Source organism: Macrosteles quadrilineatus, unplaced genomic scaffold (genome assembly GCF_028750875.1).
Source record: "Macrosteles quadrilineatus isolate MER2022 unplaced genomic scaffold, UCM_ALF_1.0 Scaffold_19__1_contigs__length_3004403, whole genome shotgun sequence".
Lineage (NCBI taxonomy): Eukaryota > Metazoa > Arthropoda > Insecta > Hemiptera > Cicadellidae > Macrosteles > Macrosteles quadrilineatus.
In genome coordinates, this window is record NW_026542612.1 from 2061027 (window position 1) to 2088141 (window position 27115).

General features: G+C 37.2%; 1 protein-coding gene across 2 annotated transcripts in view; it reads left to right on the forward strand.

The window, feature by feature from the left end:
* LOC129005322 (protein Spindly-like) overlaps positions 1-27115 on the forward strand; it is a 183475-nt gene that overhangs the window by 147434 nt on the left and 8926 nt on the right. For both annotated transcript variants that reach the window (XM_054434180.1, XM_054434179.1), the window contains exons 5-8: positions 3594-3755; positions 5631-5810; positions 5928-6134; positions 22375-22473. In XM_054434180.1, coding sequence (XP_054290155.1) covers positions 3594-3755; positions 5631-5810; positions 5928-6134; positions 22375-22473 — 648 coding nt within the window. The remainder of the gene's footprint in view (positions 1-3593; positions 3756-5630; positions 5811-5927; positions 6135-22374; positions 22474-27115) is intronic.

Genomic DNA, 27115 nt, shown 5'->3' on the forward strand with positions numbered 1-27115 from the left:
CCTGGCGAGCCCGAACAAGAACATGTCCGCGAGCATGCTCGTTCGTCTGTTGACAACGCCGAGCATGTTGGCCAACATGCTCGCGAACATGCTCGCCCGTGTATGGGGGGCTTAAGAAGTAAATAATTTAGTTTTGTTTATGATAGGCCTACTAACAAATAAGAAAACATTTTTAAAAACAAACGTTGATCGGTTAAACTTATTGTCTTTAATTTTAAAGAGATTAATTTACTAAAGAATTTTTGTACAGGAACGATGGATTTACCATGTATCGATAATTGTTGGAAGTCCACAACAAATTTTACCAATGACTTTGATTAATTAATGGATGAAAAGTTATAATTGTTGTTAACTGAGATTTGGTGGATTTGCCTATACAAATAACATTGTGTTCACCAGTGACACTGATAAGTGCGGGTGGACTCGCGCATTGTTGCACTCATGTTCACTCAGCCCGTTACGCGCAGAATATGCGTACTACTAGTTTTAGATCGCAAAAAGGAAAAAAGGAATGTCAGTTACTACAAACCTTTGCTTTTGAAGATCATCGAAATAATCTACGCATTGCACTTTCACGTTTTGGTTTGTCAACATAGTTAGTATGACGTATGTTCTACAATAGTTTGTAATAATGAAAAATCTCTAAAATCTTAGTGATGTCATCACAGCTCCACTAGATGATTTTTTTCTTCTCAGCAGGGTCACTGTCTGACGTTTTAAACAAATACACTGTCACTTCTACTTTGCCACTCTGCTCTACTGGCGGCAAGTACACGTTTTGACAGGAAAGTTCTGGCCACCAGTGGTCATGTCAACACCTACGTGACCCACTACTTGCCGTGGCCAGGCCAGTAAAATCATTGTTGAATAGACACATATAAGAGGGGACATATAATTCTAATAGTTGTTACTGATACGTCATGGTGTCTACTCTCCGGGAAATTCGGGAAAACCGGGAAAACTCCGGGAATTTTATCTTACCTTGAAATGTCCTGGAAAACTCCAGGAATCCACCCAAACCTCCGGGAATCCACAGCCCGGTCATCGGAATCGTCGGCTAACCAAACACTACCGATTTGTTGCCAAAATCGCGGGAGACGATTATCGGTGTCGCCGAAACCGCAGGATATGCTCACGGGTATTGCCGCGATCGTGGGAGACGATTATCGGTGTCGCCGAAACCGCAGGATATGCTCACGGTTATTGCCACGATCGTGGGAGACGATTATCGGTGTCGCCGAAAACCGCAGGATATGCTCACGGGTATTGCCGCGATCGCGGGAGACGATTATCGGTGTCGCCAAAACCGCAGATTATGCTCACGGGTATTGCTGTGATCGTGGGAGACGATTATCGGTGTTGCCGAAACCGCAAGATATTCTCACGGGTATTGCCGCGATCGCGGGAGACGATTATCGGTGTCGCCGAAACCGCAGGATATGCTCACGGGTATTGCCGCGATCGCGGGAGACGATTATCGGTGTCGCCGAAACCGCAGGTTATGCTCACGGGTATTGCTGTGATCGTGGGAGACGATTATCGGTGTCGTTGAAATCATAAAATATGCGAACCTGTTTTGCCGCGATCGGTCGCCTGTGTTGACGAGACTGCAAGATATGCTCACCGGTATTCTCACAATCGCAGGAGATGATAGCTGGTGTCGCCTTACCTACTGGTTATACTGTTTAATTATGTTGTATAAAATATTTTTCTTTGGAAAAGTTTTGTTTTCAATAATAATAATCATTAATAGTAATAATAAATTATTATTAGCGGGTTGCGATTAGTTGAACGGGTTCCGATAGTAGCTCTTAAAATTCAGGAATTTGTCTTGAATTCTCCTGGAAAACTCCTTGAAGTTTTCAAACCAGGTTTAGTAGACACCATGTACGTAGTTCGGGCCGCTGATGCTTGGTCTCCCAGAGGGGAGGTAATTGCCCGGTGTTTGAACCGGCACTTCAGGTAGGCCACAGTTATGGACGACTGGTAAGCGCCAGCCCCTTAGGGGGAGCCTCCAGTGACATTCCCTCCATTCAGGGTGGTGGGGTGTTTAGCTCTCAGTGACGCCTTTAATTCCGCCTCTCCTCACCTACCTGTAACTGTGGTTGTGACTTGAGTTCTTCAGGCTCGTCCTACCTGTTGTGTACGACTGACATTTTGCGAGGCATATCCTCGGCTCTGGAAGTAGCCTCGTCCTGGGAGGTGAAAAACCTAGCCCCCAAAGGGGAGGTAACTGCTCGGTGTTGGTATCAGCTTTTCAAGTCTAGGCCATAGTCATGGACGTCAGGTAAGCGCCAGCCCCTTAGGGGGAGCCTCCAGTGACATTCTTCCATCCAGGTTGGTTGGGTGTTTAGCTCTCGGAGAGGTGGAAGTGCGCCATCAATCTCCCATCTACCTGTGACTATGGTTCTTTGGGCTTCGGCCTGCTTGTTCTGTGCGACCAGCATTCTGTGTGGCATATCCTCGACTTTGGAAGTAGCCTTTCCTGGGGGTGAAATCGGGCAAGTACCCGTAAGCTCACGGGAACACTCTAGGGGAGCGTAACTTTCCGCAGTGTAGAGGTGTTCAGGGATCTATCGCCTTGGTCACCTCTGGTTTCCCAGCAACTGGGTAAGGCCTCGATCGGGTAGTGGTGTAAATAGGTGGTTGGGGTTCCCCCCATCAGCTTGCTGGTGGTCCCCTTCTTCCTGGCTTTGATGGCGGGCTCTGCCTGTCAGGGATTAGATAGGTCCCGAGTGTTGCTTGCACTAAATGCGTCAGGGCATTCCATTATGGTCCTTCTGGGTTTTGTACCTGGGGGAGCCCAGGGGGAGTGACGCTTAAACAAGTAGCCGGTATCCCTGGTTAGGATTGAGGGGAAACCCTCTCTCCGATGGGTTGCTTCGGCAGCCGGTGAGCCTGATGACCTTAAGTCATCCTCCCATGATGTGCCAAAGGTTGGTGCATTAGCTTCAGCCTACATCATGGGGCCCTGGGTATGTTTAATTACAGGTACCGGGCTTGCAGTCAGGGAGCTTGCTCTTATGACAAAACGAAATGCGAAAAATGCGAAATGCGCTGATGCTTGGGTCGCGGTAGTCGGTCGGTAGTGCAGTGCGCCTCTGAGAACTTTTTAATCATTTAGTATTCAAATTGTATTATAAAACAATAAAAATACGACCAAACAAACAAATTTCATGAACAAAAATTACATTTTACAACACAATGAAAGCAATATTAAAAATCAACCAAACTGTCCTGACTTCCTGACTTACTTGAGGTGAAATTAAATGAAATGAAATGAAATGTGTTTATTGTCTTGTGAATTTATACAAATTATTGACAATGTCTGAAAAACTGCTAAAACTAGCATAGTCAGTTAATGAATACAATATACAATATTTACAAGAATACTACACACGAGGAGACATGTTACAATACATACTTTAATATTACAACCAAATAATCTTATTGTTCAGAAAAATGCAAGGCATTTAGAATAATGAAAGTTATTAAACCCCATATTATTGGTGGAATAGTTCGGTAGCAGTGTTGATTACTACACTTGTATTCTATTGCATGGCACACATTTACAAAATATCCAAACCTTTCAGATAAAACGTCTAGAATCGTCACTGGATGAGGAGCGACTCCAATCTCAGAGGCTTTTACAAGAGAGTAGAGAAGTGGAAGCTGTAAAACCCAACTCCAACGTGATGGCAATGCCAGACCAGGAGCTGCTCAATAGATTAGAAATGCACATTGAACAATTGGAGGTTGGTATAGGTATAAGACTTTGGTATGATTTGTTGTAAACTAATAAATAGATCAAGGAAACTGATGTTGAATACTCGTTTCATTTAATTTTATGCAACCAAATAAATATTTTGATTCATATTGATTGTTTGTGACATATTTTGGTAAGTCCATGTAGGTACATTTCATAAACAACTAATTGACTATGACTTCTGCAATATTTTTTACAGGAAAGGGGTTATCATGTTATTTAGGCCTATTTAAGTGTAATCATAATAAGGATTGTACAAAATGCCGCAATCACTTGTGACGATGATGATGTTCCCTTGATTGAGGGAGATGTTCACGATTTCCCCGCGATCGCGGGTGACAACGATGATGTCCCCTTGATCGCGGGAGATTCTCAGGATTACTCTGAAAATTTCCCACCTAAAAAAGGGAAAGTTCCATCTAAAGGACGGGGCAACTTAGGTTAGTTTGGCATTTCAACAAATCAACAAATATAGTTTCAGACCTGGAACTAGTAAAACATGGTTTCCCACAGGGATCAATATTATGACCTTTGCTTTTCATAATATATCTCAAGGATATAAATAAGGTTCTGTCTTATAAGAACAACAGTCAGCTTTATCTGTATGCTGATGATTCCAATTTAAAAATAACATCAAACTCAATAGAACAAATGGAAATACAATCTTTTGTAGAGCTAGAAAATTTAAACGATTACTTAAAAAATCATAATTTGTTACTAAATACACTAAAAACTAACTTCATGCAATTTAAAACTGCCCAAAATAAAAAAAATGAGAATTTAATTATTATGTCAGATTCACAGATGATTGAGGAGAAGACAAGTACATGCTTCCTTGGTTTAACAGTGGATGCAAATTTAAATTGGAATGATCATGTAGGTAAGGTGTTATCAAAAGTTAACTCTGGTATATATGCTCTTAGGAAAATGTCATTATACTGTGGATCGGAGACATTACATCATCATCATATCTATTTTTCATTCATTCACTCACATAAGTTTTGGATTATGTCTTTTTGGAGCAACAGGGAAAATAAATTTGGACAGTATCTTGAAAGAACAAAAAAGAGCCATACAAATAATTCCTAATCTAAATTATGATCAATCAGCCAAAGAGGAACACTTTGTAAATATTAAAATTCCCACAGTTTATGGACAATACATCTATGACTGCATACTAATTTCTAAAAATGAGGCAGTAAGTTATAAATCTTCCATATGCCACAAGTACAATACAAGGCATAAAAATAAAATCATCCCAAATCATCACAGATTAAAATTTTACGAGAAAAAACCAACATATTTGGGAAAGAAATTCTTTATGCATTTACAAAAAAATATAAAGTCTGAAAAGAAGATTGAAAAATTTAAGAAGAAACTCAAAGAGTTCATAGTAAACAAACCAATATATTCATTAGATGAGTTTTTCCACCTTTGTTCACAAAAGAACTAAAAAGTATATTTCAGGACAAATTGTGTAAAAATAGATAAGGTTCAAAGACTGATGTATTTTTAATATAATTTTTTGACACTATTTATATGTACCTATGTGCATGAAATAAATAAAGAATTTTTTATTTGATTTGACTTGATTTGTCTGCAAGTACCCTTAAATACAGCACTTTTGGGAAAGGTGGGGGGAGGTTAGTAGCCTACAACCCAAAATTCCTGGCAATGGCCCTCTCCAAGAATCCGTGCTAGATTAGATATATATTGATTGAGATGATTTGTGTCTCAAATGGTTATTTAAGTTAAATCGCTTAAATGTGAATGAGTATAATGTTACAAAAATTGACCTTGCTCCTAAATGAATGCAAGAAGTACTCTTGGTATTTAATGTTTTGAATTTTTTTCATGTTCTTAGACTCAACGGGAAAGTGATCAGCATTTAATGAATGAACTTGTTGAGGAGAAAGAGACACTTTTACAGAAGTTAACTCTCCTTAATACTGAAAAACAAGCTTTGCAAAGTGAACTCTCCGAAACAAAGGAATATCTTGACCAAAAAACTACTGATCTGCGGAATCTTAATGTTACTCTTGAGGTAAGAGACTAGAAAATATTCTTTCAATTTCATAAAACCTGATAATATTTTACTGTAGCATTTTAAACATATTGACATTGACTTTACAATAACAGTACGCTATGTCTACTTTTCCAGAGTTTGCGAGAAGAAAAGTTTTTGATGCAAGGTGAGATTCAACTCTTAAAAGTTTCAGACAGCAATGCTCCTAGAGGCAACTCTCTTTTTGCAGAAGTTGAAGATAATCGTCAGAAAGTTGCTGCCCAAAGAGAATTTTTGAAGATGAAATATATTAATCTGAAAAAGATTGTTGGCCAAAAGCAGGTCGAAAACAACAAACTAAAGGTATGTCTATATTGCTATAATGATGTCAGTGTTAACTAGGGGTCTGCGGTGCACCGAAAAAGTCGGTACGGTACGGTACAAGCTTAATTACCGTCATCGGTTCGGTACAGCATTTTACACGGTACAAATTCGGTTCGGTACAGCCTATTATAATAATAAATTACTTTCAGTTTACTATCGTAGTCAACGGCAATTGGTTCCGAGCACATCCACTGCCACACATGCCACATACAGCCTCAGCAGCACATGCACATGCACTGCCAGCTTCTTTTTGTAGAAACAAACATATTAACGGTCTTTAGCCACTTTATTGTACTAAGTGCAACATATGTTAAAAGCAACATCCATAAGTTTCCAACCAGAGATACCGTTCACAAACACCAGACAAGACGAAACCATGAAATTGACATTCCCTTCTGTAGACTTGCTAAGACGAAGAATGCCTTCCCGACCATAGCAATTAGGATCTACAACAACTTGCCCCAAGATATAAAAAACCTTGAAATAAAGAAATTTAGCACTGCCCTTAGGTCCTGGCTAGTAACCAAACCTTTTTATAGCCTTGACGAATACTTTGAAACAGTGAATAAATAGGGTTGATCCACTGCCATTAAGTGATTGTATGTAAATATTCAGGGGTGCCCAGAGGGGGGGTACTGTGGCGCGTTTGCGCCACAGGAATTTTTGGGGGGGGACTTTTTTTAAGGGATTTTGGGGGGGATATTTATTTTTTTGCTAGCTGTCATAATGGCTGTATAATTTTGTACAAGCAGTCCGAAAAAGTGTTTCTCACTAAAAGTAGCTCGGTGTCCGGCCAAAAGTGGACACGGAATATTGGGGACACATCATTAAAGAGGGCATAAGCGGACACTAGAGATTACCGCTACCTGACAAGGGGTTGACAGGTCTCTGCAAATTTTTCAAGGGCGGAACATTGCGGACACATGTGTCTACGATGGGGAAAAAGGTGAGGGGGAGGGAGGCCAAGGGTATTTTGATTTTGCAGTTTAAATCTTTATCTTTGTATTTATAGCTAGACTATCCCTATACTATTATACGTGTTACGTTTGTGCTTACACTGTTTTTAAAAATAGGGATGGACGAGATTGGATTTTTAGTTTGAGACGAGACGAGACGAGATTTTTTATTTCTCATAAAATTTTGAGACGAGATCGAGACGGGATTTCCCTTCTCATACACAACGGGAAATGCACGTGCGGAATTTTTACCAGATTTTGTAACATTGTTAGATGACTGTTTAAATACAAAAATAATGATAATAGGCAAGAATATTTACAATCTTTTATTAAAAAACATCAGCATAACATTTTTTTATTAATCACGCCTAACTTATTAAAAATGCCTACGATTAGGAAACATGGTGATATCAGTTAGGATAGAGTTCAACTCATCCTAAAATAAAATAAATCATAAAATAAAATAAATCATAAAATAAAATAATAATTTTTATAAAATAGTTACTGGTTTTGACTTTTTTTATAGTAATAAAACATTCCTTACACTGCTAACAAACACTTAACAAAACTTCTCAAATGTTATTAAAATAATGAAAGTAATATTTACATTTGAAGAATTAATTCAATAAGAACGCCTTCGCAAAGGAAACGCAACTACAACACGCTCCTGTATTGCGGGTATTGCATTGACTTTCTGCAGGCGTTTATAATTTTTTTTTTTTTTTTTTTGTATTCTCGTCTCGATAAAAATCTCGGCCAAAAAGAAATCTCGTCTCGTGTAACGAGATTTAAAATTTCCCGAAATTTCGAGACTTGACCATCCCTATTTAAAAATATCTCCAAGGTTTTCCAAAACTGGAACTAATATAACCTTCAACAAATGTTGTTATTTAATTTATTATGAATATTTTGTAGAGCTTTACTGTTGATAATTATATTTTCATTAGAGATCGCTTGCCATATTGACAATGTTTGTTAATTAAATAAAGAATAAAGACGGGGCATCACTAAGAGATATTGGTTTTCTTACTTTATTAGTCCAGCCATACTGGTTCGCGAACTCCTTTGAAAAAAAAACTTAGATTTACACGTTTGTTCCAAATGATGCCCATATCGTATAAATTTACTTGAGTTATAGTGCTAATGGACGCATGTATAAATATCTCTATATTCCATATACATATTTGAACGAACTGTTTTTGGCCTCTGGGGAGCTTAAAACAAAAAATAATATCTGTTCCGGTTAGTAGGTCTTGCCATGAGACCTATGCCTATATTTAGCTAACTTTCATTTGTGATATTGGATATATTATGTCCTCTCTATATTGTTGTGCCGCATCATGGTAATAGATTATTCCCTATTTAAACAATTTGATTTAACAGATTATAAAGACCGATTTCCACCACACTTTACACAGGCTGTGGACTGTCAAAATGATAGTTTTATGATATGATGAAAAATTATACGATTTCCCGTGTTTAGGCACGGCAAAGGGCAACTTTCCAGCCTATCAATACGGATGGAAAAGTACTTGTTTCTGTGTAGTATGATGTAAAAGTTGTTCTTATCCGAAACCATTGATCCCCAATGATAAATCTACTCATGTAATACATTGAAATGTAGTATAAACGTAAGACAAACAAAAAAGTTATTAAAAACTATACATAACCACTCTGGATACTCAACGGCATGGTTTTTGTTAAGAGTTAAGAGTTTAAACAGCATCCAAGTTAAAATAAAAATTGATAATTTGAAACTCTTTTAAACTCATATTAGCCTACTTCCAGTCATAATAGCCATAAATAGAACAGAGTAAAGATTTTAAACTGCCAAATAGTGTGGCCTCCCTCCCTCGCAACTTTTTTCCCCATCGTAGACACATGTGTCCGCAATGTTCCGCCCTTGAAAAATTTGCAGAGACCTGTCAACCCCTTGTCAGGTAGCGGTAATCTCTAGTGTCCGCTTTAATGATGTGTCCCCAATATTCCGTGTCCGCTTTTAGCCATCATTCAAGTAGCTCACTATCAACACCAACAACATTTTGCCGTTCGTAATTAAGATTTGCTTCTAAGAATGGTAAAGCACCTTGTCAGACAATCCTTAACATGCCAGTGTCGAATTTTACATGTTATGTTTTGTTGGTTCTTTAACTCCACCATAGTCAGGATTTACAAAAGATCCCCTTCTGGAGGTGTTGTCAGAATACGTTACAAACATTTAACACAAAACACGAAACGATTACAGATAGGCCTATCAATTCACGCGTGTACATTGCCGTCGGCAAGACTGGAAGTAAACTGAATCGGGTTCAGGTTATGACGGAGACGGACTGACGTGGTCTCTAGATTGTCGTCTACGTTTTCAACAGCTGATATTGGACTATTGTAGTGACTGAGAAGAGTATTGAAAATATAATGGGTTTCATAATTAATTTTGAGTGTTTTCACTCAAACATTTTGTGCTGTCCCCAATTTTATGTATTCATGTATTTCAAACTCCTCAAAGTATTTAATAAATTTCCTTTTGTGCAGTACTGTAGAATTTCGAGACCATCATTTATATCCAGCATATAAATTGGTTATTATTGTCAATAGTTTTGAATGGAAAACTCAATTATGAATCCCATTATATTTTCAACATACTTTCCTCCGTCACTACAATTAGTCCAATATCAGCTTTTGATAAAGCAGACGACAATCCAGAGACCACGTCTTTCCGTCATAACCTGATTCAGTTTACTTCCAGTCCTGCCCGCGGCAATATACACACGTGAATTGAAAGGCCTATCTGTTATCGTTTCGTGTTTTGTGTACAAAGGATTGTCTGACAAGATGCGTTCCTACCATTTTAGTCATAAAAGGCAATCCTGGGGCTATAAAAATGAATTATAAGATTACTTTGTCACAAAAACCTTTTGTTCTGGTGGCATGGTATTTTGCCCGGCGATTTTTGTAGAAGGCAGCCTGGAAGTGGCGAGCAACAAGTCTGACTTATTTCGTGACTCTGCCTATTATTTTGAAACAATTAAGATACTTTTTGCCAAAGTATTATTAATACACTTAAAGCTGTTTGAATTCTTAAGCCCTCTAAACATTAACGCCACCTAATATATTGTACAGTTACAGTACTGTGTTGGAGTAGAGTAATTCACCGAGTATATTGTTGAACGTGTTAAAGACGTTGTCTATAGCAATACTGAGCACATATGTTGGCTGACAATAGCCTACAAATTCGGATTTTTGTAAATTGAAAAACTTCTAATTCAACCATTAGTTAGATATGTATTGTTAAATGACGTTTCCTAATAAACATTTAATTTTGATTCTCAATCAGCAAGTTTGTTTTTTGTACCTCAAGTTTACTTAATACTTTAAATACTCGTTTTATGAGGTAAAGGGAAAATTGTCAGATAAATTGGTGGGGGGAGGGTAGGTTTAAATAGATGACAACATAAATTGGGGGGACTACTCCTTTGGTTGGGGGGGGGGATTGTGCCTCTGGGTTTAGGGGGGATGGGCACCTCTGTATATATTGTAAATAGAATTTATCAAATAGTATTTTATTTGTATTTTATTATGACACAACCTATCGGCAAAGCTGGTCTTGGTGAAGAGGAAGGTAATCAGGTAATCATAAAAGTCTTATCAGATGTTTGTTTACGATCTTCATAATTTATTACTAGGGTGAAGATGCTGAAAGCAGTGGATGTAAACTAGGAAATAGAAATTGTAAGGTGGAAAAATAGGAAAATGAGTAAAATTAAGATACCTCATTGTTTTTATCCCAGAATGAGGGATTTATCCCGGAACAAGGGATTTATCCCGCCGTAGGGAAATGTTGGTGATTCCTATCCCATAAATGAGGGATTTATCCCTCCAGCCTGTAGCAGGAAAATGTTTGCTTGAAAAATCTGTTTGATTTGATAAATACAAATTAACACTTCTTTAAATCTTGATAAAAGTCCATAAAATGCTTTAAAAAGTTGATTGAACTTGATCTTGATGTTAAATAAATGTTCAGAAGCTTTATTTGCAATAATAACCTAGAACACTAGCCAGACTTAACATGAAAGGATAGGAACATGTTGAAAGAATAGGAGCAAGTTGAAAATTGATTATTATTAGAAAAATATGATAGGATTTTTGAAAATTAATTGATCAGGTTCGAAGGACCAATGAAAGCAGTGGATGTAAACTAGGAAATAGAAATTGTAAGGTGGAAAAATAGGAAAATGAGTAAAATTAAGATACCTCACATGTTTGGGTTGACTTCTCTGTAGATGGCCATCTTGCTGCTGATTTTTCCTTCACTACTTCTTCTTCTTGTAGTAGGGATAGGCGGGAAATTTAAATGTTTAAATGAAACCTGAATGAGGGGGGTTATGGTTTGTGATGTTGCAACAGGAATGAAAAAGGATAAATTAAAATGTCTCTGGGATTTCAGAAATTAAATTAAATTAAATTAAGTCTGGCTCTAACATTTCCGCCCACCAAAAAGGGCTAGTCCTTAGTCCTTTTTCACAAATTAAAACGTAAAATTGTTCAAAATAGAAAAACACAGTTAAGTAATAGTTCAAAATTGAAAATTAAAGATGTTTGTTTCTTCTAAAAACACAAAATAAAATATCTTCTCAATCTTCTTGAACAACGTAAGTTATTCTAGCGGTAGAGGACACAGTTGAACTACTGGCCTCTGAAGCTGTCCGGTTGGAGTTTTGAGGGAGACGACCCGGACGATGCCGTCTTTGCCAGGATGCGTTGCAATGACTCGAGCAGCGGTCCATTTCAAAGGAGGCAAATTTTTGTCTTTAATTAAGACGAGATCGTCAATCTTCAGGTTAGGTTGTTTTAGATTCCACTTGTACCTCTGCTGGAGTTGGTGCAAGTATTCTCGACTCCAGGTATTCCAAAATGATTTTTGAGCTTGTTGGATCAATTGCCATCTGGATAGCCGATTAGAAGGAGTGGTGGAGAAGTCTGCCTGTGGTAGAGCAACTAGCGGCTCGCCTATAAGAAAGTGGCCTGGAGTGAGGATTTGAAATTCATTTGGATCTGGTGAGAGACTGCATAGTGGCCTTGAGTTGAGAATCGCTTCGATTTTGGTTAGAAGTGTTGAGAACTCTTCGAAAGTATAAATTTGATTTCCAATAACCCTCTTAAGATGGTACTTGGTGGATTTGATTCCGCTTTCCCATAAGCCACCAAAGTGAGGGGCTGCGGGTGGATTAAAGTGCCAACTAATGCCAAGGTTAGCAACCTTTGACTGAATCACGTCAGATGAGGGAGGCTTGTAGAGTAAGTTACAAAGATCTTGAAGTTCCCTGTCGGCTCCAACGAAGTTTGTTCCTTGGTCCGAGTAGATGTTTGCACAGAGACCTCTACGTGACACAAATCTATCTAGACATGCCAAAAAGGCTTCAGTGGAGAGTGATGATACCAGCTCAAGGTGAATAGCTTTCGTGCTGAAGCAGACGAATAAACAGACGTAACTCTTCAATATTTGAGGTTTGCGTAGCCTATCTGTTTTTGTCATGAATGGCCCACCAAAGTCCACGCCTACATCAAGAAAAGGCCGTATTGGTTTGAGTCGTGATTCCGGCAAATTGCCTATGTACGGATGAGGTGAATTAGCCTTAAACTTAGTACAAACAAGGCACTTAGATATGCGATGCCTGATTACATGTCGGGCAGAAATTATCCAAAACTGTCTGGAGAGAAGGGATTGGAGAGTCCTTGGACCAATATGCAGATACTTTACATGAAAGTAATCAATGAGGAGATGCGTCAAAGGTGAGTTTTTCGGAAGCAGCATGGGATGTTTAGCATCATAGCCTAGCTGAGCATTCTTTAAACGACCACCTACTCTTAGAATTCCATTAGAATCAAGAAATGGATCTAGCCGCTGAAACATAGGACTAGTTTGTTGTGAATAAATCTTCTTGATTTGATCTTGAAAGTGATGAGACTGCGTGGTTTTCACTAGTGAATTAAGAGAGGCTGTGCGTTCTGCTGCTGAAAGATAGGTTAGGAAAGTTTTTTCTTTACTCTTCTGACAATTATTTATAAATTGTAAAACCCATCCAAAGCATGACTGTAGCTTTCTAAAATCAGAGCTATTTTCAATCAATTCAATAATATGATTTGTAGGTTGTTTAGCAGAGACACATACAGATGACGTATTAGGTCGAAACTCGAGTAAAGACTCTTCTGAAGATAATGCAGGTAACGGTTGAGTAGGCCATGAAGATTGGTCTTCTTGTAGCCAGTCCGGTCCTTGCCACCATAAGGAAGTGTCCAAAATCTCATTAGGAAGCAGTCCTCTTGAAGCGTAGTCCGCAGGATTTGAAGATGTTGGAGTATGTCGCCACTTTGCAGGTACGATGAGAGACTGGATTTCTGCTACACGATTAGCTACAAATGTCTTTAACTGATGTGGAGGAGAGCGAATCCAATGAAGAACTACAACTGAATCAGTCCAGGCAAATGAAGGAATTATTCCAAGTTTAGAGTTGAATATGTCGTGACAGTATATCATAGTTTTGCTTAATAAAGCTGCACCGCACAGTTCTAAGCGGGGAATTGATAATTTCTTTAAAGGCGCAACCTTAGATTTAGCCATTATCAAGTTTGAATGAACTTGGCCATTACTGTCAACGATGCGAAGGTAGACGGCACAGCCGTAGCCTACTTCTGAGGCATCACAGAATCCGTGGAGTTGAGCTTCGTTATTTCCTGGCGACAGAACTGGTCGGGGAATATTGAGTCGGCTGAGCTGTGGGAGGTTTTCAAAGTACTTGACAGATTGATTAATAATATCAGTTGGAAGGATCTGGTCCCAATCTAGGCCTAATGTCCAAATCTTCTGAATTAAACATTTAGCCCATAATACCACAGGAGTGATTAGACCAAGAGGATCATAAACTTTTGATACTTGAGATAGCAGACTTCGCTTCGTTGTGGGTAACTGTTCTACATGTACCTCGTAGGAAAACACATCAGAAATAGGATTCCATTTTAGGCCTAACACCTTTATAAAGGGGTTTTCCAACTTGTCATCACGAAAAATCAGTTCCTGGTGATGGGATGGAACATCCTGCAAAAGTTCCTGAGAGTTACTGGACCATTTCCGCAATTGGAACCCGCCTGATTCTAAAAGGCTAATAAGTTCAGTTTTAACCTTTTTTGTTTTCTCTAGGGAGTCCCCTCCAGTGAGAATATCATCTACGAACGTGGAGTTCAGGACGACATCACTTGCCAATGGGTATTGTTCAGAACGTTCAGAGGCAAGCTGACGTAGCGTGCGTAGCGCTAAAAAAGGACTACTACAGACTCCATAACTTACAGTGTTGAGAAGATAGGTCGAGATTTCGTTTTCAGGATTATCTCGCCATAAGATTGCTTGATAAGTTCTGTGCTCTGGATTTACAAGGATCTGACGATACATTTTTTCGATGTCTGTAGTGAAGACATAAGAATGAAGACGGAATAAAGACAAGATTTTACAAATATCAGTTTGTAGCTTGGGGCCTATTAGTAATTCATCATTTAGTGACTTGCCCGATGTAGTCGGAGCTGATGCGTTAAATACAACACGCAACTTGGAGGCAGATGCATTTTTCTTGAAGATGCCATGGTGCGGGATGTAGTAGGCCTCTTTCATAGGATTTGTAACTTTAGTCATATGGCCTAGAGTTTCATACTCTGTTATAAATGCAGAATAGGCTGACTGAAATTCAGGGTTTCGCTTGAATTTCCCTTCTAAGGACAACAAGCAGTTTTTTGCTCGGTTATAAGAGTTGCCAAGGTCTGGTGAATCATTTTTGAATGGCAGATTGACAATGAAACGACCAGATGAGTCTCGTTCAGTTGTTGAAGTAAATATCGATTCACATTGATCATCCTCAGGACTAACCAGACACTTAGTCATTGGGGGTTCTTCTACTTCCCAGAACCTTTTTAAATTGAATTCCAGTGATTCATGATCTAAGAGTGCTAAGTTAGCAGAGACAGTTTGAAACTGGGAAACTGGGACAGAAGTTTCTCCAATAAGTAACCATCCGAAAATGGTATGGAATGCAGTTGGGATTCCGTGAGGAGAATCAAGCCGCCCACCATCAAAGAGTTGTGGGAATAGATCTGCACCTATAAGGAAGTCAATCTTGCTTGGTAGATAAAATTCAGGATCAGCCAAGTCCCAGCCCTGGTAAAACAATCTTACTTTCTCATGAAGTGTGGTTGAAGGAAGTTGAGAAGTAATACGATTTAATACTATAGCATTAGCTTCAAGAATGGGGGTGTCTTGATGTGAAGGCTTCAGAACACATAAAACTATGCCTTTGTTACTCAATACTGAAGTTTCAGATAGGCCTAAAATAGGTTGAATGTGCCGGCGTCGCGGCAGTCCAAGTCGCTGTGCACATGCCTCAGTGATGAATGAACTTTGGCTTCCTGCGTCAACAAGAGCTCTGGCCGATTGAAAATTGCCTGTGGAATCCTGAAGGCGAATAACTGCAGTGCCTAAAAGAACTGTTGTAGAATCAAAGCAATCCTTTTTGGAATTAGAAGCGATATTAGGCCTAGTACATGTTAGCACGGAAGTAGGCTGTGGCAGAGATGACATTTCCTTAATATCTTCATTACGATCAGATGATGGAGTGTTGTCAGGCTTTGCAGCTGAAGGATTGTTTTCACCTGGATTAACATGAAGTGTAGTGTGGTGATGCCGTTTACACTTAAAGCATGTACGATTGGATCTGCATTTACTTAACATATGAGAATCAGTAAGACAGTTAAAGCAAGCTTCTTTAGATTTAATAAACTCCCATCGTTTGGTCGGAGACAACTGCAAATAAGATGGACAAGAATATACTTTGTGTTCTTTATTACAATATAGGCAGCTTGGAGGAAGCTTGTCTTGATTGTTCGTACTGACATGAAACGATCGTTTGCCTGAAACAACAGTAGTTGGTGATTTGACAGCGTACGGTTTTGAAGTTGATTTAGGTAGGCCAAACTTGGAATTAGAGCGGGAATCCCCAGCGGCTTCTAAGGATTTGCAATGATCTTTCAGAAACTCAATAAAATCAGTGAATGAAGGGTACTCTTTGTTGGAATGTTTTCGTTCAAACAGTTGTCTAGTATGTTTGTCAAGGCTTTTTAAAGCAATGTGCAATATGATAAACTCTCCCATATTCCCAGGTATTTGCATGTTTTTTAAGGCTAAAGTATTTTCATTGAGTGTGTCAAGTAAGTTGCGCAAAGGTTTCAGAGACTCAACATGAATTGGGCTTATGCTTAGAATTTCCTCAATGTAATGTGAGGCTAGTAACCTTTTGTTGTCATACCTTTCATTAAGCTGACCCCAAACTAGAGCATAGTTGGTTGAACACAACGGCAAACTTTTCACCAACGTATTAGGCTCTCCTTTGGTACTATTTAGAAGAAAGTGGAATTTTTCTATGTCTGATAGGCTACTGTTGTTATGGACTAGAGCTAGATATATGTCTTTAAAATGTGGCCATTCTTTTAAAGTGCCATCGAAGCTAGGCAGGTTAATTTTTGGGAGCTTAGCTGTTGCAGAACCAAGAGGTTTGGCTTCATTTGCTGGATTTTCATTGGTTGCTGAGGTGGAAAACAATTTTTCTTTCACCGATAAAATGTAGAAATATTTATGATCTGTGGCCTTATTAAGTTCCATCAAGGTTGGCAACTCACTAGTTTCTTTCAGTTGGACATAAGATTTAGCTATGTCAGTTTGGTAACGTTCGAAGCTGTCATGATGAGCCTGTAGCCTTTCACAGCGAACTTTAAATTCTGACACGTCATCTGGTTCTGCATTGATTGTAAGAGCATTAGCTTTAGAATAAAGGTATTCAATCTTTTGGACAATATTGTCCCTTTTATATTTAAGCACTTCGATATCCTTCTTTACTTTGGCATCAGCCATGGTTATAGTGAACCTAGGCTAAGTGTGTAGGTACAAAATATATCAATGAAATATATAATTATTCCAATAAAATCAATAATATTTCCACAATGACAGTTTTGGCTTTATATTGTTTAGCCAAAGAGCAAATTGATTGTAATAGGCTAAGTTATTGAGTTTATTAGGTGAACAGCAGGCCTAGACCTTATTTTTGTTTGATCACTTGTTGGAATAGATAGGCCTAATAAGTCACAAATAGCAATAAATCAATGGTGTTCACTTATTGTTAAGTGAAAGCTTCATTTTTAATTATTTTATTCACAAGAGGAATGAAAAAGGCATAAAAACCTGGTGCAGGGATAAAAAGATAGTTTTTATCCCAGAATGAGGGATTTATCCCGGAACGAGGGATTTATCCCGCCGTAGGGAAATGTTGATGATTCCTATCCCATAAATGAGGGATTTATCCCTCCAGCCTGTAGCAGGGAAATGTTTGCTTGAAAAATCGGTTTGATTTGATAAATACAAATTAACACTTCTTTAAATCTTGATAAAAGTCCATAAAATGCTTTAAAAAGTTTATTGAACTTGATCTTGATGTTAAATAAATGTTCAGAAGCTTTATTTGCAATAATAACCTAGAACACTAGCCAGACTTAACATGAAAGGATAGGAACATGTTGAAAGAATAGGAGCATGTTGAAAATTGATAATTATTAGAAAAATATGATAGGATTTTTGAAAATTAATTGATCAGGTTCGAAGGACCAATGAAAGCAGTGGATGTAAACTAGGAAATAGAAATTGTAAGGTGGAAAAATAGGAAAATGAGTAAAATTAAGATACCTCACATGTTTGGGTTGACTTCTCTGTAGATGGCCATCTTGCTGCTGATTTTTCCTTCACTACTTCTTCTTCTTGTAGTAGGGATAGGCGGGAAATTTAAATGTTTAAATGAAACCTGAATGAGGGGGGTTATGGTTTGTGATGTTGCAACAGGAATGAAAAAGGATAAATTAAAATGTCTCTGGGATTTCAGAAATTAAATTAAATTAAATTAAGTCTGGCTCTAACAGATGCAATAAAAAACCCATTAGCAGTCCCAATCCATTAACATTTTATCACGACAATAATTGTTGTATTCCAGTACTTCCAAGAACTGTTGAGTTTTATCACTTTTATTTCTTTACGACTTTCCCCAATTCTGTTTTATCATAAAAATAATAGATTTATGATGACTTTTAAATGTTATCTCTAACTGAGTTAGTATTTTCGTGAATTTGCCGCTGGCCATTGCCTACTGCCATACAACTGTTTATGGCTGCATATTAAACTTGTAACTAATCTACTATCTTATTTTATAAGTAAAAATATGTGTTATAGATATTTTATCTTTCTATTGACGAAACCACAAGCATAGTTGTTGTTGTTTGCATTTTTTTTTCGTTATGCAAGCCTACTCGGTCTCAAATTATGTCATTGCATGTTCAGTATCTTGTCTTATATTGTTAGATGTGGCTGTTTAAGGCTTAAATGTTTTTTTAGTTTCCTGTATTTTTTATTGTGTTGAAGGTACTTTATGCAATCTAAATCTTATGAACTAGATAGTGATTTTGCTACCCTCATTGTAACCTAATCAATTTATATATAGGCCCTTCTAAATAATTAGGTCTAGGCCTGGGTCTTTTGATTCTTTGGAAGAGCTTTAAAATATACTAAGAAAATTGAATTGAGCCTGAGATAAACTAATGATTGATATGATTGATATTGTGGATGTTAACTTTGTAAATGAAAAGACAATAATCTCACTCTGTGATAATCCAAATTTTAGTTTCACAAAAAAACATTGCAAAAGTTGTATCCATCTTATAACTAGTTTTGAAGCTGATAAAAAAGATGCTCTTTGCCATTACTTCATCATAACCTTCAGTTTTTCCATTGTCGTTTGCTGTGAACAGCAGGCAAAACTACATTGTCTTCGTACTGAATGCTTTTATATGTTTTTAAAAATTTAAAAAACAACTAGACATTGTGTTTGTTGGAAATAATATACCAGTTTTGTGAAATTATCTTGCCAATAAATGTTTCAAACATGTTTATTCATAAAAACTCTCATCCTATTTTTAAACCACTTTATCATGGCTACTCAAAGTATCTCAAAGTAAAATAGGTAAAGCCTTTATCTTAACTGTGATTTTTCTTGACACAATCCTCGTAGTAGTAAAAGGTTTTGTTTTAATAATGTGTGGTACAGTAATTGTTGTTAGAAAACAATGAATGTAGGATACTATCCATTTTCATAGCATTGCCAATGTATTAAAAGTTAAAAATAATGGTTTAAATACAGTTCTGAGAAGAAAACCGCAAAAATAACGGTAGCCGCGCGTACCGTACCGATTTTGTACCGAGAACCGAGGTACAAAATATTGTACCGTACCGACCTTAAATTTTCTGTACCGCAGACCCCTAGTGTTAACTGTTGATTAAATTATCATTGGTCTAAGCACTCTAAGCAGTTTAAGACCTAGACCCGGGACTGACATACTTTTTTCCACGTGCTCTGTTTGTACTTCAGTTGGTTCCAGATTTTTGTGTTCTCATCTTCTTTCTTTGTGAGACAGTGCAACAGTTTGTGGTGAGAGTAGGTACAACCGTTCACTCCACAGGCAACCCTTTTACGGCACTTTGCTGCTCGGTGCTTCGTTTTCAGGCAATTGAAACACACACCACAACTCTTGACTGTGTCCCATCTCTTGTTCACATCATATTCTAAGAACTGCTTGCAGTCTTCCAAACAATGTTCTTTTTTCTTACAGCAAAGACACATCCGCTTTCCAGGTCTTTTGTCACTTTCTTCTTGGATAAGCACGTAGTTTCTTTGGTTTGAATTCCCACTTGTTGCACTTTTGTAGTTCCCAGGTAAAGATGATGTACTTGGAGCACATATAGTTGCTGCATCTGCCATAGAAGAAAGCCACGTTGAAAAGGTGTCCAGGCCGATAGGATGATTTATTTGAGACTGTGGTGATGTGACGTGCATTCCCCAATTAAGTTTCATGTTGGTGGGTAGTTTATCAGTCAATTCTTCCATCAGTTGGGGGTTGAACAGATAGTGATCTTGCTTCAAGGACTTCACTGTCACCACTAAGTTTCGCACCATGTCGCTGAAAGTCACCAGTGTCAGGCTTGTAATCTTTTGTAGATGGGCGACTTCTCACACTTGCAATTAAGTTCTTAATTATGATTTCTGGTCTTCCGAAACGTTTTTCCAACAAATTTATAATTTCTTTGACGTTTTCGGGATATATCAATAGGGCTGAAATCATTTCCTTTGCTTTTCCGGACAAGGACTTCTGTAGTCTTTGAAGATTCTCTAGGTCCGTGTAATCATTCAATTCAGTCGAACGATTGTACTCAGCTATCCAAGCGGGTCATTGGTCAAGATCTCCGCTGAAGCTTGGAAGAGTAGACAAAACTCTTGCAGGCATCTTCTCTCTAACCGACTTTTCTTTGTTAGTTAAATATCCTTTATTTACTCCTGCATTTCTATTTGATTCAAACTTATTGTCAGTTTGATAACTTTGAGATTTAGGTTGCTTATCTTGAGGGGAACACAAAACATCTCGAAGAATATGCTTCCTATCTTTTCCTTGGAGCTCCAGTGTTTCAGTCTTTGCATCTCGAGGACCAGCACAATGTTCTTCTCGAGGCCAAAAACTAGACTGAAAGTCCTGTCGCTGTATGAAATCTTTCTTCTTCAAAGTCTTCATCTCATTCATGCCACAAGGCTCCAAACCAAATTTCTGATCAGATTTGTCAGTTTCCTTCACCTGCATCCACTGTTCGACAGCTTCCTTAGTCGATGTTGGCTCTTGTAGAAGTGAATCGAGCGTCCGCCGTGATGACTTACTGCTACCTCTAGACGATCCCTTACTGAGAAGTGAAAGACGACCTTCAAGTAACCTCTTCTTGACTTCTATTTCTTTCAGCTTGGCTTCTTCTTGCACTTGAGCCAGTCTTTTGTCAGCCTCAGCCTCAGCCATAGCCTTTTCAGCCTCAGCCTCAGCCATAGCCTTTTCAGCCTCAGCCTCAGCCATAGCCTTTTCAGCTAAAGCATTTGCTTGTGCATAAGAGATTATTACAGCTGTCTCCTCTTCCTGTATCTTTATAAGCTCATCAACAACTTCTGTAACACTTCTATTTCTACTTTGACTCGAACTAGTTTTGTGAGATTTTGCTGTGTTAGGAACTGACTTACCACTTAATTTATCTTCACCATCTTGTTGTCTTACAAGTGACATTTTGGCTTTGGACCTTGTAACAATTCCTTTATTTGACATTTAGTTGATTCCTAAGGGTTTTCGGCACCAATGTTCAAAATGAATAGTTTAAATTATTTAACTAATAAAACTCATATTCTTTTCATTACATTTATTTTTAAACCAATAATCCAGCTGATCAATATAATTATTAAATTATACCAAATAATTGTTCCAATGCATTATAAATCTGCATTCAGCCCACTATAACACACTATAATATAAAACTATCTAACAGTTATAGAGGAAAAATACAAGTGAATATTAAAATAATAATAACTATTTCAACAATAAATAAAACAGTCGTAAAAGCCTGACTCGAACTTGATTTTCAGACTTTGTGCTTGATCTCTGGAGCCTGTAGTCCAGCCTCGATTCGCATGCCTATGATTTTTGGACATAAAAAAGATGTAACGATCTTGCGACATCTTCTTAGTCTTAAGCTCAGGAGCCACTGCATTTGGAGTAAATAAATAAATAAAAAGGCCTTTATTTGCAAGCGAGTTTCATATAAATGTTTTTCAAACTTACTCAAGCCAAACTAAAACTAAACTAACCTAATATATACAGAAATATGATATACAAAATAACTACAAAGAAAAAACAATTACAATTTACAATTTACATTTGTTTTTCTGCATTGCGGCCCTGAATGAGCCATATGATTTGGAGCTCTTTATGTCCTGAGGGAGGCCATTATACAACTGCGGGCGAAAATAACAAAATGACTTTCTTCCAACCTCAAGCCTCACTTTAGGAAAGTGAAGCCTGCGGTCGGAACGAGTACCACGCAGACAGATCTCCCCCCTGTACTTAAGCCTCTCGCTGAGGTACTGAGGCTCTCCCAGCGTGAGCACTTTGTGAACCAGGCAGCAGGTGAGCCTCCTGCATATGTCATCCATTGGGATGAGCTTTGCAGCATCTCGGAAGGAGGACACGTGGTCACTGGAGTACTGTACTAACTTACTAACTATAATATGTTTCCTTTAATAATTATTTCTTTCATCAATTATTTTCAGATGGAAATAGTTAAAATTCGTAGAGAAGAAAAAGAAGATGAAAAAAGTGTACACCATGACTACAATACTCTAATTGAAACATACAAGCAAAGAGTTTGGGTATGTACTATTTGAAATTAAATCTACTATAATCTAAAGTAGGGATGTGCGATACTCAAGTACCGGTAATGGAGTTTTTTTTTCATCGAGTATTTCTGTACTCGGCTTGACTCAAGCTTTTCAAGAAAACTTGGAAGAGTGAAACTTTTATGTGTTTGCTGGACACATTTTATTCATTTTATATTTGTACAGTGTAGCAGAATCAAAGAACAATCTTTACTCTTGCAATTTATTCAAACAAATTGCTACTTTTGATACCGCAAGGTCAAGACTAAAATAGTGTACATAGAACAGATTAATGTCATCTAGAGCTAGCCAACAAGTTATACAAAGAAATATAGCAAATTATAAAATAAAATACCCCCGCCGCAGTAAACCTGCTGACTAAGCGATTTTCCATTTATTTGAATTTTCTATTCTATCTATTTAAATAACATTAGGTTTAACGAGGACCTAGGTTTGCTGCTACGGTGCAAGGAAACTAATAAAGTGGGTTTTTTAGTTAAGTACTAATAGCTTAGTATAAAGTAAATAAATTTGCCAAGTTTAATCAAAATATATAAATAAACAAGCAAACTACAAAATTTTACAATATGATCTAGCCTATAAGAAAAACATGGGAATTTTAAATGTATATTTTTGGGAATTTTCTCCATTACCAATAACCCTACAACACTTTGATCTACTAAATTATTTGTTTTTTTAAGCTCTTTAAAAAGGTCTAGAGAGAAATTGGGAAATTTTGTGTTTTGAGAGTCAAAAATAAGAAAACCCAATTTTTACCCCATAAAACCCCGTTCCCATGCTCTGATCATAACAAAATTTAGAAGACCAACACCAAACTCTTAATTAGTTAACAACCTCATAAGATTATAAGGGGGGGGGGATACAATTTTTACTCTGACATATGGCTCTCTGAAAAAAGGAGGTTTGGAGACTCCTGGTTTATACGTAAAACTGTATAGTTACTGTACAAAATTAACAGTTTTATTCGCCACTAAAGAAATTATAGATATTAACTCAGAAAAAGTGGACTTGGTTTTCACATTGATTTACTCACTCAACTCATATTGTATTTACATTTTTAAGTAAAAACAAAAACATTTTAATAATTAGAAACATATGATTTAAGAAAGAATTGATGGTAAAGTCTAACCAGCCACGTTGAGTAATATTTTACGGTTTTGGGGGTCTATGTGCCTATTTTTTTAGTTTCGTATCTAATTAAATTAAATGTCACATTGGGAGTGAATTTCCGTGTATGTGTCGATTTTGTTATCTAATTGCCAAAGATAGTTCAGCAGTGCTGGGTTTAAAGGCCGTTGTACACAAGGACAATAGTGACATCCAGTAGCGGTGGCCATACACAAATACATTATACATTCAACTGCAAAGGTCAACTTTATTTTTGTGAGTGTAGGTCGCCAATATCAAGCAGTTGGGAAAATGGCAGGCGGCGACCTATACTCGCCATTCAACCGCAAAGGGTTAGTTTAAAATAATCTATCTAGTTTCAATTTTTCGTGAACAGTCACATACCTTTTTAAAAATGATAGGGCAACTCAGTGAAACATTCGAACCAAATGCCGTTATTCACTCATCATCGTTACCAAGGTATAAAATAGAATTTTAGACACTAGGACATTCTGTGACTGGCTCACACAACTACATTCTTTTTTAATAAAAAATTGGCTACAGCTGGTCCATATAGATGGGAAGTCTACTTCAGTATCCAATTGTCAATGTCGTTACTCTTATCAGACGAGGAAGAAAATGTTGACGATGTGTAGGCCTATGTTGTGATCTGCTGATCCCAATTAATCAACAGGCTAACTATTCAAGCAATAAAACAGCTATCCCAACATTTAAGCACAATCACTAGATTAAATAATATTTGATAATAATAATGATATTAGCTATCGACGGCTACTCGAGTGTGTGGAGAATACAAAACTAATTAAAATCGCTGTATCACTAGTCAATGTCGATTATCCAATCATTAACAACTATAAGCAATGGCTGACTAAATAACCTCTTATTCTCTGTAGTAGGTTTGGCATTTATTATAAATACCAATCGTTAGCTGAGACCAGACGAAAGTCGTAACAATTGTCGAGTAAAACATCAAGTAAACAGATTATGTCGATGGCCAATCGTAAATATCTTTTAGTTGTGTTTTGTTTAACCCTCTTTACATTTCAATTAAAATCCAGTAATTTGCTAAGCATAACATATAGGGTATTAAGCTATGAATGGCGTACGCTTGTAGAATGGATGCTGCTTGTGTAAATATTCGTGAAGACTTTGTTAAAGTAGGATTTGGTTTTGAAAGATGAGAATCAGTATACCATTATACTGTACCTTTTACGTTTTCTTTTCAAACCTAAGGAATGTCACTAGCCGGTATGACGTGATAAATGCAAAAGGAAATAAAAAAAAACTCATTTATTCCAAACAATATTTGTACGATGACAAGGGAAAAAGCTGGGAATTGTACAAAAATGACAAATGTAATGTAATCTGTTATAAATCGCCGTTTGTAAATTTTCAGGTCCTCGTCGTGTAATTTGTGTTTTTTTGCGGTAAATGACCACGATGTATCCGTGATCATGAGAGATGATAACGATTTTGCTGTAATCGCGGGACATGACCACGACGTTGCTCTGATCGTTTGAGATAACTACGATGTTGCCATGATTGCAGGAAATGACCATGACGGTGTGGTGACAGGACAGAATTTTTCGATATTATGTATAAAAGAGAAATTTGCTACTTTTCCGTTAAATTTTGGCAATGACCTACTGCCAACCAGCTGCAAATAATCTGTTTCTGTGTTTATGTTGTGGGTAAACTTGGGGGGGAACTTTAAACAATAATAACACTGACATCTGCAAAAGGGCTATTCTGAGTCCACTAAATTAATTCTGTTTCGAAATAACCAATAAGGTTCTTGAAAAAGTACCATGTTTAGATGGGGTTTACTGATTTATAGTTTCAGTTATTAGCCTAGTGACAATTGTTATCAGCAATTGTAATTCCCTGAAGAGTTTCCTAAGAGCCTTAAAGGAGATAGTCTCCTATTAAGAAATATCAAAAAGAAGGTGTGTGCACTTACATCCCCCCACTCCAAGCTGCCTTAGTGTGACGTAGTGTGCTCTACAGCTGAGCGGTATGCTTTTATAAATAAATAAAAGACAGTCCATTAGTAAAAGATTAAAATACATATTGGAGTTTTAAACTATGACTGACTAGGCATATCATGAAAATTCTTATGTTTATTAAGCTTTTAGGGTCTTGTGTTTACGTCAAGTACTAGTATTCCATGTATTCTAAGCATATTAAAAAACCATAGTTATAAGGGCTGACATTATTATGTAGGCTAAATATTGGTTCTATTTTACAGCCACCATTTGCTCAGTCCATTTTTAAGATGAATATAAATATAAATCGTAGCAGCAAACTTGCTAGGCAACTCACCAAGAAATTGCCGTTATTTGGTAGATGATGCCGTACCCAAATTATTTTTTCCCTTCACTGCATTTAGAATACAAGAATTACAAGAAAACATATTATTTGGTAAAATAAAATAAGTTCAGCAAGCAGTTTGTACGGTAGGAAGACTTACACGTGACGTAGATGCGCGAACTGGACGAGTTTACGCCGCATGCACACACCTTCTTTTATACATCTTGATCTCCTTTGACACCGGATGGTTCTTTATTTTGTTAGTTCTTTAATTGGTATAGAAAGAAAACCTTAACAAATTCCAAGATTAATCCAGACACCAAATGACACTATTATCATAAAGTTCAATTTATTCCCTAAGTAGAAAAATCACAATTTGTTTACTTTTATAAGTAATAACATAGAAAAACATTGTTTGTTTTATCTTACCACAGCTCGTTTTGGGTGATATCTGGTTCTATTACAACACAACATTTGTTATTCCCAAAAATAAATGATTAAATATGCAAAACAAGAAGCAAGATATTTATTAACATCATAAAAGAAAAGTAAAAAAATAAAAATAGAAAAAAATTTAAAATAAAGAAGGGGGTCAGACAAGTAACGCTTGTAAGTTGGCACCAATGGGTTAACCACTAGCAAATTGTCATTAGCTTAACTTTTATTAGTCCTACATAATACCTCCTATTGATTACTTTACTAACTGAATGGATTCATTCGAGTACAGAAACTGCTCAATAAGAACAGCTTCATAAGAAGACAGCTCAAACTTTTTTTGTGCAAAATCACACTAGTATAAATTTATTTTGGAATCGTAGCCATATAAAAACTTTAAATTTAATCACATCACCTTATCAAAAATAGAGTATGAATAAATTAACTGCCCTGAGGTATTAGAATGCTGTAGTTAATTATGATAATGTAAACTTAATAATATGGTGGGTGGAGGGATGGGGAGCGTGAGAAAAGTTAAGGAGACTAAGGGGGGCGTGGAGCATAAAAGTTTGGGGACCCCTGTTTTAACCCTTCCCGAGCGTTACCGTATATACGCAACTCAATCTGAAGGGCACGGCACAAGCATACAATGCATATATACATCAAAACATGTAAATCCCATTTAGGCATTTTAAAGTTGTTTCTTGGCAGTCAATTGAAAATTTACCTTAGGCCATTAACC